Below are 15,484 nucleotides of genomic sequence, written 5' to 3'. Positions count from 1 at the left end.
AAAGTGAATCTCAGCAAAAGAAAAGGCCGCTGGAACGTAGTGATGAGCATTCAGATGAGGAAGTATCTCACACGACTCCTGCAGCCCGGAAACCAAAACCATCAATCGCGGAGGATTTAGTACCACATGATGTTATGCGGGTCGATTTTGAAGCCAGTGCGGATGGACTTGAGGGGATGTCGAATTCTGAGACGCCGGGTCATGAACAGGAACCTCCAATTTTGAGTGCCGCGCCCGAAGGACAACAGCCGCTACAACGCGCACACAGTGAGGAAGTGTTGTGTCAACAACGCGCTACAGCTGACGCCCGACAACAAGTTCCGGGCGGAAGTAAACAAGTGAAAGTGTTTACCAACCTGCCAGCTGCCGGCGGCAGTGCTGCGACAACGACACGACCGCGTCTCAAAGAATCCACAAAAACTTCGGGACCTCAAAACGCCCCACGACGAAGGCTCTATCCACAGCCAAACCTCTCAGCTCCTCGCAACAAGGGAAATTCCACTTCCTCGCAAGCGGATGTAGTACCCCGAAATATTAGTTATGAAATTGTGAGGGAACGATCCGGTGATGACAACAGCAAAGAACTCGGCGAAGCCCACCCTCCACAGTAGTAATTCCGTTGGTACAAGGTTTGTTCCATGCTGTCACCTAAGGTTGCAAAGCTTCTTCGTGTTTTTTCTGTCCTTTTATCCGGTCATGGTTCGCAGCATTCACTGTGTCGTTTTTGCTACAACCGGCCTATGATTCGTAGTGTATCACTTGTTATGGTTTTTATTTCGCTTCCTGATCCAATAATCCTCTTATGGCTGCTCACATTATACCTTTTTTAATTCTGCAGCCGGCACTCTTGAGCTCGATGCAATCGTTTTGTTATACTTTTACATCTCATTACCTATATGCTACAGGCCTATACTATCACCTCCCTTAATATCAATAGGATTACGTCAGAGTTAAAATTTGCTTTATTAAAAGAATTTTTGTTTGACTCTGGTACAGATATTGCCCTTTTACAAGAGGTTGCTACACGGTAAATTTACATTCCCGGCTATGTTGCAATAATCAATTTCGCTCCTGAATTCAGTGCTGGCACAGCGATTTTAGTCAGGGAAGGAATACCTCTAACCGATGTCGAAAAGTTAGACTCTGGACGGGGCATAGGCGTGAATATCATGGGCGTCAGTGTAATCAATCTGTATGCACCATCTGGAAGTAGACGACGCGCTGACTGATCGAAGTTTTTTAAGGAGGATATCATTTACTTATTGCGGAGAGACTCTCCAAACTTGATCATTGCAGGCGATTTTAATTGTGTATTGCACCATAAAGATCAATCCCCCAATTTTAATTATTCCCCTGAATTAAACTTTCTTGTCTCCCAAATGAAACTGAGGGACGCATGGGAAGTATCCCACGCTTGTGAAATACACGCACATTTCACATAATTCCAGTAGCAGGATTGATAGAATCTATATGTCAAGTCACATAGTGAGGAATTTGCTACAAGTGGAAATCACTCCAGTCAGCTTCTCTGATCACTGTAGTGTGAGTGCCTGCATAAACTTAGACCGGCAACCAACTCACTGGTTTAGGAATCAGTGGAGCATGAATGTCGGCCTTTTCACAGACGACGAGCTCGAGGCCGAATTAAAGACAGCTTGGGAATTTTGCTTGCGCTCTGTACACAACTTTCCGAGTGATTTGGAGTGGTGGACCCGCATGGCGAAGCCCAAATTACGAAAAGTAATTATATCTTATAGTATAGAGAGATCTCGGGCAGTTCACCGTACAATGGAATTTTACTACATGGTCTTAAGGGATTTGTATGATCAGGCTGATGGCTCAGACAGGCGCTTGTCCGACATCAAGAAAATTAAAGCGACATTATTAAGCTTAAAGAGAAAACAACTGGAGGGTCTTAAACTTAAGTCAAAAGCCAGATCTGTTAGCGAGGACGAAACGGCTGCGTTATATCATCTGATTAAACATCGCAAGAACCGACGACGGATATTCATGGACGAACTTAGATTAGAAAACGGTACTGTCCTCACTGTGCAAAACGAGATAATCAGAGAAATCCACAGATATTACAGTGCCCTGTATGAGGCAGACGCAACGCAAGAGGACGATTTGGATGAGTTATTTGCGTTTACAACCTCCACAATTACGGCCGACGACAACGCCGGCTTATTTTCGGCTTTTAGTCCAGATGAAGTCCTTGAAATAATTCGCTGCTCCCCTAAAAGTAAATCGCCGGGCCCTGATGGCCTTCCGGTCGAATTCTATCAACGATATTGGAGTATCATAGGTGATAAGTTGACACAAGCCGTTAACGGCGTACTGCGGGGAAAGTTTGTACCATCAGAACTTAAAGAATGTAAAATCGTGTTGATTCCTAAAAATAAGGGATGTAAAAAGATTAACAACTTCCGGCCGATTTCTCTCCTTAATTCAGATTATAAGATTATTGCGAGAGCTTTAAACAATCGAATGATGCCGTTGACCGCAAACATAATTGGGCAACAGCAAACTTGTGCTTATAGGCGATCAATATTTCAGACTACAGCACAATATAGAGATATCGTCGCTCTGTCGTCTGCCAGCACCATTAATTGCGGCCTCCTTTTTGTCGACTTCTATAAAGCATTTGATAGTGTCAGCCATAAATACCTCTTCGAAACGATGCGGAGGATGGGCTTCGGGCATGACTCCATCGCTGTCGTGCGCAATATGATCACTGGTCTGGCCGCCACGATCTCCGTCAACTGCCAGCTCACAAGACCAATTACCATCGCAAGGGGTGTCCCCCAAGGAAGCCCCCTTTCCATGTTGCTCTTTGTCATCTCACTAGAACCATTGCTGCGGCTAGTACAAGAGCACATGACGGGCATAACGATCGCCGGGAAGAAAACTGCAGTTGGGGCATATGCTGATGATGTCGGCATCGTCGTGAGGAACAGGGATGATGTGATTCAACTGGAGGCAGACCTCAGAAGCTATTGTTCCGCTTCTGGCGCAAAAATGAATGAAACTAAAAGCAAATTTCTACGTATAAGGGGACTTGACGATGTCGGCCTAGAATGGGCTACCCATGTTACGGAACACAAATCTCTTGGGACGATACTGACGGTCCCTCCACAAAGGATGATAACGGCAAATTGGCGGGATGTCTCGTTCAAAGTCAAGGGTGCTTTAATAGATAACGTTTATCGCAGTATGGACCAAATTCAGAGGGTTAAATTTATAAATACATGTATCCTGTCGCGAGCATATTATGTGGCACAGGTCTTTCCAATCCCCACTGTCATAGCCAAACAGATAATGGGCAAGTTGACCAATTTTCTGTGGCGGGGGGAAATATTTCGAGTTGACGTGAAGACTGTGACCCTCGACCCTCTGCATGGCGGTATGGGTCTGACCGATCTGAACGCCAAAGCAATGGCTTTGTACATTAAACGGATGACATCCTTAATCCAAAACTACTCTGACACCCTTACGGCAAAGTTGTTTGAGGCAGTCGCGCCGAAAAGCGTAGAACCGCCGATCAATGTGCAGACGATCGACTACCAGCTCTCCCACATCCGCACATATTATCTGGAAAAGAGCTACTTGAGCGAGGTCCTTCTCCAACATCGAACCTTAACTGCCAAGGACATTCTGGAGCACCGGAAACAATATGAGGGCAAGAACAAAATCGAACAAGAGCACACTGGAGTCAATTGGGATGTCCTGTGGGCGAACATCAGCAGCAGTGTACTTCCGTCCTTGGTCAGGACGACATGGTACAAAACGGTTAACAACATTATCAGCACAAATGAGCGCCTGCATGCGATTGGGCTAAGCGACACAGCCCATTGTCCAGATTGTCACCAAGTGGATACTGTTCCCCACAGATATACTTGCAGTCACCGTATGCGCAATTGGCAATGGGTTCGTCAAAAAGTCGCCCTTATAACTAGGACTTCTGAAAATAACATTGACACGAACTTACTGCACAGACCAGACGTCAAATATTTTCCGCCAACTAAAAATAATGCCGTCATGTGGCTGTTGGGCCAATATACAAGTCATGTCTTCAATCGGCTGACGGGCGAAGATTACAGCGAGTTTCAGTTACACATGGAAACGGAATATATTAAAATTAGAAACTACGCGGATCACCGTCGCAAGTACGGTAATATGCTTCATATTGCATTCAATAGAACAGGTATTGGATAGCTGTTCGAGCTCTAAAACCTTCACCCGTTTATGTATCAACCGAATGATCTGGCTCCAATCCCATATTGATGCTTTCCCCAAAAATAAATAAATAAATAAATAAATATATAAAAATAAAAAAAACTCGATGTTCCTTTCCCATCAATGTGAGTGATGACGGGTATGAGGGCGGCACCGTGGCCAGGCCTCGTACTAATTGACCCCTGCCCTCCTTGCCGCCATCTGCCTGCCCCGCTCGCTATACAATGAAAAAAAAAATAAATAAAAAAAAAGTTGGTAGAGCGTTCGCTTTGCATGTGAAAGGTCCCGGGTTCAAGCCCCGGCGCCTCCATGTTTTGTGGACAGTGCATGGTAAGTGTTGGTCGCGGCGAGCCTAAAGACACGCAAGATGTTGCAAAGCCAGCGTCACAGCTCATGTGATGTATACTGACGTAAGGAGAGCAAGACGTAAATGTGAGGACCGGCTGTTGTCGAGGTGTCATCGAGTGCAAATCTGTCTTAGGTATAACGGCCTAACCTCAATGAAGTCTAGAGAGTGGACAACACGTTCGTCTTACTCAGAGCGGTGGCCGAACGCTATTTTCGACGTTGTGCGCGCCACTTTAATTTTGGCCAACTACGATTCGATACAGAATGCAGGAAACCTGAAAGACACCCTCACGGACACATTGAGAATAGTGTTTGTCTGCGGAATAATGGGAGTGCAAGGGGTCTGTGATATTGATATGGTTGTATGTAGCACTATTTGTCATCAGGGGGCGTAGCTTCAAATGGTTCAAATGGCTCTGAGCACTATGGGACTCAACTGCTGTGGTCATAAGTCCCCTAGAACTTAGAACTACTTAAACCTAACTAACCTAAGGACAGCACACAACACCCAGCCATCACGAGGCAGAGAAAATCCCTGACCCCGCCGGGAATCGAACCCGGGAACCCGGGCGTGGGAAGCGAGAACGCTACCGCACGACCACGAGATGCGGGCGGGGCGTAGCTCAGATGGTATTCCGCCGCCGGCGGCCGTGCTGTGCGGACGTGCGGAGCGGCTGTTGCGGTGTTTACATCGTCGCTGCGAGCGGCCGGCGCTGTGTGGTGAGTGCGCGCATTCTGCGTTAGTTATAGTCCACGATCACATTTCTAGAATGACATAACGGAGCAGACAACGCGACGCGATACTTTGAAGTTGATTTTCGATCCGAACTACTCCCGACCGAAATCTTACGAAGTTGAGGCATTTATCGAAGAAACTTTTAAGGTCAAAGTGGATGAATTGATTGGAATTCACCTGTCGATTGTCAGTCCGACTGTGTTCCTTAAGTTATCCAGTTCTGACAAGTGCGACCAAATTGTAGAAGCATGTGGTGGGGTGGCAAAATTCAAACATTCAGACGGACACATAGGGCAGGTCACGGTTTCGCGTGCCGGAATGGGAATAAGAACGGTTCGAATCTTTGAGCTCCCCTTTGAAATAACGTCCGAGGAGATTAACAACAAACTGAGAGACTATGGCACCATTATCAGCAATGTCGCCGAAAAATGGTCTAGCTTGCACAAGTATCCAGTATTAAATGGAGTCAGGCAAGTTAAGATTGACATGCTGAAACATCGTATCTCTGGATTGGTGGATATCGAGCGATCATCATTTACGATGGGCAGCCGAGAACCTGCTCGGGTTGTGGTTCGACCCAACACGTCCGCGCGCAGTGTGTTCAGCGCCGTGTGACGCAACTGCCGACTGGGGAGCGAGACCCGCCTAGTCAGATGGCCACGCTACCCGTGACGTACGCCGCCGCAATTCGCAGTGACGTCGCCCCAGACATGTGTTTCGACAGGGCGGTAGTTGCTTATGCCGACGTTCCCGATGGTAACGTAGCCATGGATACTAGCAACACAGAAGCTACAGGTCCAGCACACTCACAAGACGAGGAAACTGAGAGACGTGCAGAACAAGACCAGGCTAAGACGGCAGAAGAAGGCATGTGCAAACCACTCGAAGAAGTCGGGCAACAAAAAGAGGACACGGTTGCCACGTCGGAGGATAATGACCAGCAGCCTACAATTGTTTCACCGAAGAAACGGAAGAAACGTCGAATAGCCCGACAGGGAGCAGCAGAAATCGCGCCAATCCTGCGTGAAAAGGCGAAACAGATAGGCCAAGAACTGGCGGAGACGACACAGGCAACTCCTCTGGAAGATCGAACAACAAAGAAGAAGACCCGAAATGAGGACACGGAACCCGACCGTGGAATCCACATTCCAGACGGTACAGCTAGTCCGAAGGACCCTCCACCTGTACCAAAAACGGACACGCGGGAAGTTACGTGCACGCGAGATTGGGCGGATGACATCGAGGAGCAAAACCATGATGCAGAGATGGCTGACATACCACAACGTTCAGGACGGACGGCACCCGACCGTCGACAAGATGTGTCCACCCGGCAACAAACCACCATCAAAGACGCTCGTGCAGAAGATGATGATGCCGACTTCTTCTAAGTAGAGCGCACATCCACTTCACCTGGCAAATAGTATCCCACCTGACGCGGTATAGTCCACATGACGTCCTTGCAGGCGTACAGAATTGCGACCTTGAATATAAATAAAATTAGCAGCACCCTCAATCTGAGAAATCTCCAAGATTTTCTGTACGCCGCTGATGTTGACATCTTAATGCTGCAAGAAGTAATGGCTATCCGTTTGGACGACATCACTGGCTACAACGCCGTCATCAATCCTGGCAATGACAATAGCCTCGGCACAGCGATTATGACTAAAGAGGGGATCCTACTTACAGACGTGACGAAACTGCCGAACAGTAGAGGTCTCGCTGTCACGATAAACAACACCAGGTTTATCAACATCTATGCCCCGTCAGGAACCGGAAACAAGCGCCGCAGGGCCGAATTTTTCAAGGAGGACATCGCCCCCCTTTTCGCGGTGCGATTTGAACAAATAATATTTGCGGGTGACTTTAATTGCGTGCTGAATCCCAAAGATCAGACGCCAAATTTTAACAAATCTCTGGAGCTGGAGAACATCGTCAGAGAATTCCATCTGTTAGATACTTGGGAACTAAAACATGGTGATCAGCTCGGTTTCACCTATATCACCAGCCATTCTGCCAGTCGTATCGACAGGATTTATGCAACGTCCAATTTAAGGCGACACGTTTTACAGTCCGAGCTATGGCCCACTATTTTCTCTGATCATATCGCGTACATATGTACGATAAATTTAGAGAAACAAGGCACTTACAGGGCGAGAGGTCAGTGGAAGCTAAACGTTGCTCATCTTTCGGATCCTGGATGTCACGCCGCCTTCCACACCACTTGGGCAGAATGTGAAAGGAAGTTCCACTTGTATGGTACGGCGCTGAATTGGTGGCTCAACTGCGCGAAGCCCGCAATCATAAAGACAATGAAAACTTACTCCCGTGAAAAAGTCGCCTGGCGGAAGCGGACATTAGACTTTTACTTCAGCTGTCTGAGAGACTTGTGCGTTCGGGATGCTACAATCATAACAAACTATGGGCAAATCAACAGAATAAAAGCAAAATTGCTCACCCTGCAGAGGCACCATCTCGAAGGCTGTAAAATACGAACGCGTTTGCAGAACGGTACACGAGAAGAAACAACATCGATGTACCACATCCTCCAAGAGAACAAAAGACAAAAACGGAAAATTCTGACGGAACTCAAAACTTCAGACGGGAGACTCTTGACAGATCAAGCTGCAATACGAGACGAGATCCATCGACACTTTAGTGAGTTGCTGGCCAATACACAGACAGATGAAACAGAGCAGCAAGCTCTCACTGCTAGGACGACAGAGCGACTCGCTCCAGAAGAAGCTGATGTGCTCGCAGCAAGAATAACGGACGAAGACGTCGAAGATGCCATCTCGAGGAGTCCAAAGAATAAATCACCTGGACCAGATGGGCTACCCGCTGAATTTTATCAAACTTTTCGCGAAAAGATAATTGCTAAATTGACACTCGTCTGCAATGAAATATTAAATGCCGACACTGACCTTCCGAAGGAATTCTGTGAAGGTACAGTGGTCTTAGTCCCCAAAACACCGAGAGGCAAAACCGTGGAGAATCTTCGACCCATAACACTTCTCAATAGTGATTATAAAATCTTCGCCCGTATCATGATGCAAAGGTTTAATTCAGTTATTCGTACAGTGACAGGAGCTTACCAGACAAGTGTGGGAAAGGATAGAACGATATTTCAGACCTTATGCGACTACAGAGACATTATAGCGATATCGGAAGCCTGCAACATTCGCTGTGCCCTGATGTCGCTTGACTTTGAAAAAGCGTTTGATAAAGTTAATCATTCGTACCTGTTCCGGTGTATGACATCCATGCACTTCCCACAGAAAATTATAGCCTCCGTGAAAAACATACTGACGAATAGCACGTCAAGAATCAGTGTCAACGGACAACTCAGTCACCCGATCAATATTCGGAGTTCGGTAAGACAAGGTTGCCCCATGTCCATGACGCTTTTCGCGATTGCGCTTGAACCTCTGTTAGTATCCCTGACTCGGCAACTCCGTGGACTACATATACACGGACAGAAGATCATATGTCAAGCCTACGCGGACGATGTAGGGGTACTTGTGACTGACGAAAGCGAGGTGGCTACAGTGCTTGAAGTTGTGGCGACCTACGAACTGGCGTCAGGAGCTAAACTCAACCGCAATAAATCTGGTATTATGAATCTTGGTAGGGGCATAGAGATCAGAGCCGCTGGACGTATCAACACTGTGGAACAACTAAAATGCCTTGGAATAGAATATACGAATAATATCCGCCGCACAGCCGCTCTTAATTACAGAAAATTACTTGCCACATTACGAGCAAGCATAAAACAACACAGCTTGCGTAATTTAAATGCAATACAAAAAGTACAACTAGCCAATACCTATATAACCTCAAAAGTAAACTATGTTGCTCAAGTGCTTCCTCTGCCACCCACCATAGCACGCCAAATGCAAGCAGCGCTTGGTTATTTTGTCAACAGAGGTCAGATATTTAAGGTTTCCTATGATACCTTGACGCTATCGACACGCAATGGAGGGCTACATCTAACAGACATCTACCTTAAAGCGCAAGCGCTATACGTTAGCAAAACTTATAAACAGTGGCAACGATCACCGCGGACCTTAGTGGCTCATCTCTTACGTGAAATCACTCCAGTCAGCAGAGATCCACCAATCGATCTGCATCACATCTCCCACGAGCTGTACCACTATAAACACTTTCTTGTGGAATACAGCTATGTACGCCATAGAATACCGGAGAAGGACATATATCAGGTTAAGGAGGTTTACAACACCTTGCTGGGAGGAAAATTGCGCAATCGAATAGAAAACAAGTTTCGACATTATAACTGGAAAAACATATGGGAAAACATATCTGACCCCCATCTACCATCCAATGTGCGATCGACGTGGTACCTCGCAGTCAATAGAAAAATCCACACCAACTCTAAACTGCACGCGATACGTCTGGCACACACACCAAACTGTCCCAGCTGCGATGTCGTCGACACCGAAGAACATCGTTTCGTCTGTGACGATGTGAAAGAAGTGTGGAATCTCTTCAGGCAAAAACTAGCACGTGTGCTCCGCACGTCACCTAATACCATTACACCGACACACGTCCTTCTGCCAGATGACGTGCCATATCCTAACACCAAAAGACGGTCAGCCACCTGGCTCAAAGGACTGACAGTCCATTACATCTCAACGGCTATGACGAAGAGTGCAGAAGACTATTGGATGTACCTGATGACAGAACTTCAAAAGCTCGAACGACAAAAGAAATACAAAGAAAATTACGCAAATTTCTTGAACCGAACTTTGTCCTACCGACAGAGCTGAAGAACGATTAAACGATATTTTTTATTTTTTTTTATTTTTTATTTTTTTTTATTTTTTATGAAATTCTCTATTAAGTTTCTCATTCCTTTTGCGCCAACAAGGCGGCTATTTCGTTTACCCTTTGCCCTCGTGTAGCAGCACTAATAGGTTGCCGAAGCAACCCTGAGACGCCAGCGGGCTGAAGTACGCCTGGCTCTCCTATAAAAATCGCTACGGCACAATGATGGAAGAATGTAGCGGACCTATTTTCTTTCCACAACTCCAAAAGAAGGGATTTTGTTCACTTGTACACATTTACTTCGTTGGTCAACTATCTCTTATGGAACAAACATAGTACAGAAGCTAGCCGAAGAAGGCACAAATGGCGAGCGGAAGGACGGGCTGTAGGGGAGGAAGGAGGCCCGAAAAAAAAAAAAAATAAAATAAAGATGGTAGAGCGCTCGCTTAGCATGCGAGAGGTACTGGGATCGATACCCAGCGCCTCCAGAATTTTTAACACACCTACATGCGCACACTGCCACGCAAGTGGGATAATTCACAGCCAGCGAATGTGTCAAGGCAGATACGAGCGAACGATTAGCAGCCACAACTGGCAAGCGTGCTGTTACGCGCAGGAAGCACCCTCCTCCCACCGCTACACTGAATTTAGAAACAGTACAAGTCTGCCCTTAAGATTCTCAAACCTATGTCGGAAAGATCTGCCTTGCGCCGAGTTCACAAAAATCCCACTGCACATTCCCATTCTTTACGTGCAGTCGGCTGCTACTGGTGTTGCTAGTTGTGACTGCTGATGACAGATGCCGTAGCAATCAATTCATGGAGTGAGTTGTATGTTTTGCGATACTCTGTCTCTGACAAGCAAGCAGAGGTGACACAGGCGCGAACACGGGAAGCTTGCAGCCCCTCGCTGCCTGCAGACACCGAGCAGCCACACTAGGTGGGCGGCCTAAGCCGTAGGCGAAATGTGCTCACTCGCTTGGGCGCGACGTCAAGCTCTAAATAAGGCTTTCACTAGCGTGAGCGTTGCGTGAGCGTCGTGGAAGGTCGGAAAAGTCGTCTGCATGGGTGAGTGCCATGTTTGGGGAGCGTTTCGTAGTTTGCGCAGTGCAATGGAGACGCGGAAACGTGTTGTGGCCCAGTCTTTTGCAGTTGGACGACAAGAGTGGTACACAGTAGTAAAGTGCGAGGCAGTGAGTTGGCATGAACAGTCGAGTGCACAATTGGGCTTCAGATGTGCTTGTTACCTCAGGCGCGGTGTGATTGTCGACAAGGTTTGTGACTGTCCTTTCAAAAAATGTCTCTGAGCACTATGGGACTCAACTGCTGTGGTCATCAGTCGACTGTCCTTTCAATTTAAGACGTTAAATACAGACGTAATTTGTAGTCGTAATACCAGAGCATCGAAACTACTTGGAACTCTTGTGTATATGAACTTGACCGCGCCTTTGTACACTGGTCCCTTCACCCCTACAAACCAACCAACCATCAGGTCCGTGCACATCAGAGTAGCAAAGAATGGAAAACAGCGCAGCTTTGTTGCGCTTGGGGGCGTAGCTCAGTTGGTAGAGCGTTCGCTTTGCATGTGAAAGGTCCCGGGTTCAAGCCCCGGCGCCTCCATGTTTTGTGGACAGTGCATGGTAAGTGTTGGTCGCGGCGAGCCTAAAGACACGCAAGATGTTGCAAAGCCAGCGTCACAGCTCATGTGATGTATACTGACGTAAGGAGAGCAAGACGTAAATGTGAGGACCGGCTGTTGTCGAGGTGTCATCGAGTGCAAATCTGTCTTAGGTATAACGGCCTAACCTCAATGAAGTCTAGAGAGTGGACAACACGTTCGTCTTACTCAGAGCGGTGGCCGAACGCTATTTTCGACGTTGTGCGCGCCACTTTAATTTTGGCCAACTACGATTCGATACAGAATGCAGGAAACCTGAAAGACACCCTCACGGACACATTGAGAATAGTGTTTGTCTGCGGAATAATGGGAGTGCAAGGGGTCTGTGATATTGATATGGTTGTATGTAGCACTATTTGTCATCAGGGGGCGTAGCTCAGATGGTAGAGCGCTCGCTTAGCATGCGAGAGGTACTGGGATCGATACCCAGCGCCTCCAGAATTTTTAACACACCTACATGCGCACACTGCCACGCAAGTGGGATAATTCACAGCCAGCGAATGTGTCAAGGCAGATACGAGCGAACGATTAGCAGCCACAACTGGCAAGCGTGCTGTTACGCGCAGGAAGCACCCTCCTCCCACCGCTACACTGAATTTAGAAACAGTACAAGTCTGCCCTTAAGATTCTCAAACCTATGTCGGAAAGATCTGCCTTGCGCCGAGTTCACAAAAATCCCACTGCACATTCCCATTCTTTACGTGCAGTCGGCTGCTACTGGTGTTGCTAGTTGTGACTGCTGATGACAGATGCCGTAGCAATCAATTCATGGAGTGAGTTGTATGTTTTGCGATACTCTGTCTCTGACAAGCAAGCAGAGGTGACACAGGCGCGAACACGGGAAGCTTGCAGCCCCTCGCTGCCTGCAGACACCGAGCAGCCACACTAGGTGGGCGGCCTAAGCCGTAGGCGAAATGTGCTCACTCGCTTGGGCGCGACGTCAAGCTCTAAATAAGGCTTTCACTAGCGTGAGCGTTGCGTGAGCGTCGTGGAAGGTCGGAAAAGTCGTCTGCATGGGTGAGTGCCATGTTTGGGGAGCGTTTCGTAGTTTGCGCAGTGCAATGGAGACGCGGAAACGTGTTGTGGCCCAGTCTTTTGCAGTTGGACGACAAGAGTGGTACACAGTAGTAAAGTGCGAGGCAGTGAGTTGGCATGAACAGTCGAGTGCACAATTGGGCTTCAGATGTGCTTGTTACCTCAGGCGCGGTGTGATTGTCGACAAGGTTTGTGACTGTCCTTTCAAAAAATGTCTCTGAGCACTATGGGACTCAACTGCTGTGGTCATCAGTCGACTGTCCTTTCAATTTAAGACGTTAAATACAGACGTAATTTGTAGTCGTAATACCAGAGCATCGAAACTACTTGGAACTCTTGTGTATATGAACTTGACCGCGCCTTTGTACACTGGTCCCTTCACCCCTACAAACCAACCAACCATCAGGTCCGTGCACATCAGAGTAGCAAAGAATGGAAAACAGCGCAGCTTTGTTGCGCTTGGGGGCGTAGCTCAGTTGGGAGAGCGTTCGCTTTGCATGTGAAAGGTCCCGGGTTCAAGCCGCGGCGCCTCCATGTTTTGTGGACAGTGCATGGTAAGTGTTGGTCGCGGCGAGCCTAAAGACACGCAAGATGTTGCAAAGCCAGCGTCACAGCTCATGTGATGTATACTGACGTAAGGAGAGCAAGACGTAAATGTGAGGACCGGCTGTTGTCGAGGTGTCATCGAGTGCAAATCTGTCTTAGGTATAACGGCCTAACCTCAATGAAGTCTGGAGAGTGGACAACACGTTCGTCTTACTCAGAGCGGTGGCCGAACGCTATTTTCGACGTTGTGCGCGCCACTTTAATTTTGGCCAACTACGATTCGATACAGAATGCAGGAAACCTGAAAGACACCCTCACGGACACATTGAGAATAGTGTTTGTCTGCGGAATAATGGGAGTGCAAGGGGTCTGTGATATTGATATGGTTGTATGTAGCACTATTTGTCATCAGGGGGCGTAGCTCAGATAGTAGAGCGCTCGCTTAGCATGCGAGAGGTACTGGGATCGATACCCAGCGCCTCCAGAATTTTTAACACACCTACATGCGCACACTGCCACGCAAGTGGGATAATTCACAGCCAGCGAATGTGTCAAGGCAGATACGAGCGAACGATTAGCAGCCACAACTGGCAAGCGTGCTGTTACGCGCAGGAAGCACCCTCCTCCCACCGCTACACTGAATTTAGAAACAGTACAAGTCTGCCCTTAAGATTCTCAAACCTATGTCGGAAAGATCTGCCTTGCGCCGAGTTCACAAAAATCCCACTGCACATTCCCATTCTTTACGTGCAGTCGGCTGCTACTGGTGTTGCTAGTTGTGACTGCTGATGACAGATGCCGTAGCAATCAATTCATGGAGTGAGTTGTATGTTTTGCGATACTCTGTCTCTGACAAGCAAGCAGAGGTGACACAGGCGCGAACACGGGAAGCTTGCAGCCCCTCGCTGCCTGCAGACACCGAGCAGCCACACTAGGTGGGCGGCCTAAGCCGTAGGCGAAATGTGCTCACTCGCTTGGGCGCGACGTCAAGCTCTAAATAAGGCTTTCACTAGCGTGAGCGTTGCGTGAGCGTCGTGGAAGGTCGGAAAAGTCGTCTGCATGGGTGAGTGCCATGTTTGGGGAGCGTTTCGTAGTTTGCGCAGTGCAATGGAGACGCGGAAACGTGTTGTGGCCCAGTCTTTTGCAGTTGGACGACAAGAGTGGTACACAGTAGTAAAGTGCGAGGCAGTGAGTTGGCATGAACAGTCGAGTGCACAATTGGGCTTCAGATGTGCTTGTTACCTCAGGCGCGGTGTGATTGTCGACAAGGTTTGTGACTGTCCTTTCAAAAAATGGCTCTCAGCACTATGGGACTCAACTGCTGTGGTCATCAGTCGACTGTCCTTTCAATTTAAGACGTTAAATACAGACGTAATTTGTAGTCGTAATACCAGAGCATCGAAACTACTTGGAACTCTTGTGTATATGAACTTGACCGCGCCTTTGTACACTGGTCCCTTCACCCCTACAAACCAACCAACCATCAGGTCCGTGCACATCAGAGTAGCAAAGAATGGAAAACAGCGCAGCTTTGTTGCGCTTGGGGGCGTAGCTCAGTTGGTAGAGCGTTCGCTTTGCATGTGAAAGGTCCCGGGTTCAAGCCCCGGCGCCTCCATGTTTTGTGGACAGTGCATGGTAAGTGTTGGTCGCGGCGAGCCTAAAGACACGCAAGATGTTGCAAAGCCAGCGTCACAGCTCATGTGATGTATACTGACGTAAGGAGAGCAAGACGTAAATGTGAGGACCGGCTGTTGTCGAGGTGTCATCGAGTGCAAATCTGTCTTAGGTATAACGGCCTAACCTCAATGAAGTCTAGAGAGTGGACAACACGTTCGTCTTACTCAGAGCGGTGGCCGAACGCTATTTTCGACGTTGTGCGCGCCACTTTAATTTTGGCCAACTACGATTCGATACAGAATGCAGGAAACCTGAAAGACACCCTCACGGACACATTGAGAATAGTGTTTGTCTGCGGAATAATGGGAGTGAAAGGGGTCTGTGATATTGATATGGTTGTATGTAGCACTATTTGTCATCAGGGGGCGTAGCTCTGATGGTAGAGCGCTCGCTTAGCATGCGAGAGGTACTGGGATCGATACCCAGCGCCTCCAGAATTTTTAACAC

The 15,484-nt window shown here is 47.8% G+C and overlaps 1 protein-coding gene and 6 non-coding genes across 7 annotated transcripts; all 7 read left to right on the top strand.

Annotated features, from left to right (window-relative positions):
- Positions 1 to 6,087: 6,087 nt before the first annotated feature.
- Positions 6,088 to 6,708, top strand: LOC126209934 (uncharacterized). The gene has a single exon (XM_049939051.1). It carries the CDS (start codon positions 6,088 to 6,090, stop codon positions 6,706 to 6,708), a length of 621 nt encoding a protein of 206 aa, XP_049795008.1.
- Positions 6,709 to 11,648: 4,940 nt separating this feature from the next.
- Trnaa-ugc (transfer RNA alanine (anticodon UGC)) lies at positions 11,649 to 11,721 on the top strand. Its single transcript has one exon. It is a non-coding gene; the product is annotated as a tRNA-Ala (tRNA).
- Positions 11,722 to 12,144: 423 nt separating this feature from the next.
- On the top strand, positions 12,145 to 12,217 carry Trnaa-agc (transfer RNA alanine (anticodon AGC)). The gene has a single exon. It is a non-coding gene; the product is annotated as a tRNA-Ala (tRNA).
- A 1,058-nt stretch (positions 12,218 to 13,275) lies between these two features.
- On the top strand, positions 13,276 to 13,348 carry Trnaa-ugc (transfer RNA alanine (anticodon UGC)). The gene has a single exon. It is a non-coding gene; the product is annotated as a tRNA-Ala (tRNA).
- A 423-nt stretch (positions 13,349 to 13,771) lies between these two features.
- On the top strand, positions 13,772 to 13,844 carry Trnaa-agc (transfer RNA alanine (anticodon AGC)). Its single transcript has one exon. It is a non-coding gene; the product is annotated as a tRNA-Ala (tRNA).
- A 1,058-nt stretch (positions 13,845 to 14,902) lies between these two features.
- Positions 14,903 to 14,975, top strand: Trnaa-ugc (transfer RNA alanine (anticodon UGC)). Its single transcript has one exon. It is a non-coding gene; the product is annotated as a tRNA-Ala (tRNA).
- Positions 14,976 to 15,398: 423 nt separating this feature from the next.
- Trnaa-agc (transfer RNA alanine (anticodon AGC)) lies at positions 15,399 to 15,471 on the top strand. Its single transcript has one exon. It is a non-coding gene; the product is annotated as a tRNA-Ala (tRNA).
- The last annotated feature ends 13 nt before the right edge of the window (positions 15,472 to 15,484 follow it).

The sequence above is a fragment of the Schistocerca nitens genome, chromosome 10 (assembly GCF_023898315.1).
Source record: "Schistocerca nitens isolate TAMUIC-IGC-003100 chromosome 10, iqSchNite1.1, whole genome shotgun sequence".
Taxonomy (NCBI): Eukaryota; Metazoa; Arthropoda; class Insecta; order Orthoptera; family Acrididae; genus Schistocerca; species Schistocerca nitens.
Note: the sequence above shows the minus strand (reverse complement) of the source record. Positions and strands in the feature narration are given on the sequence as shown.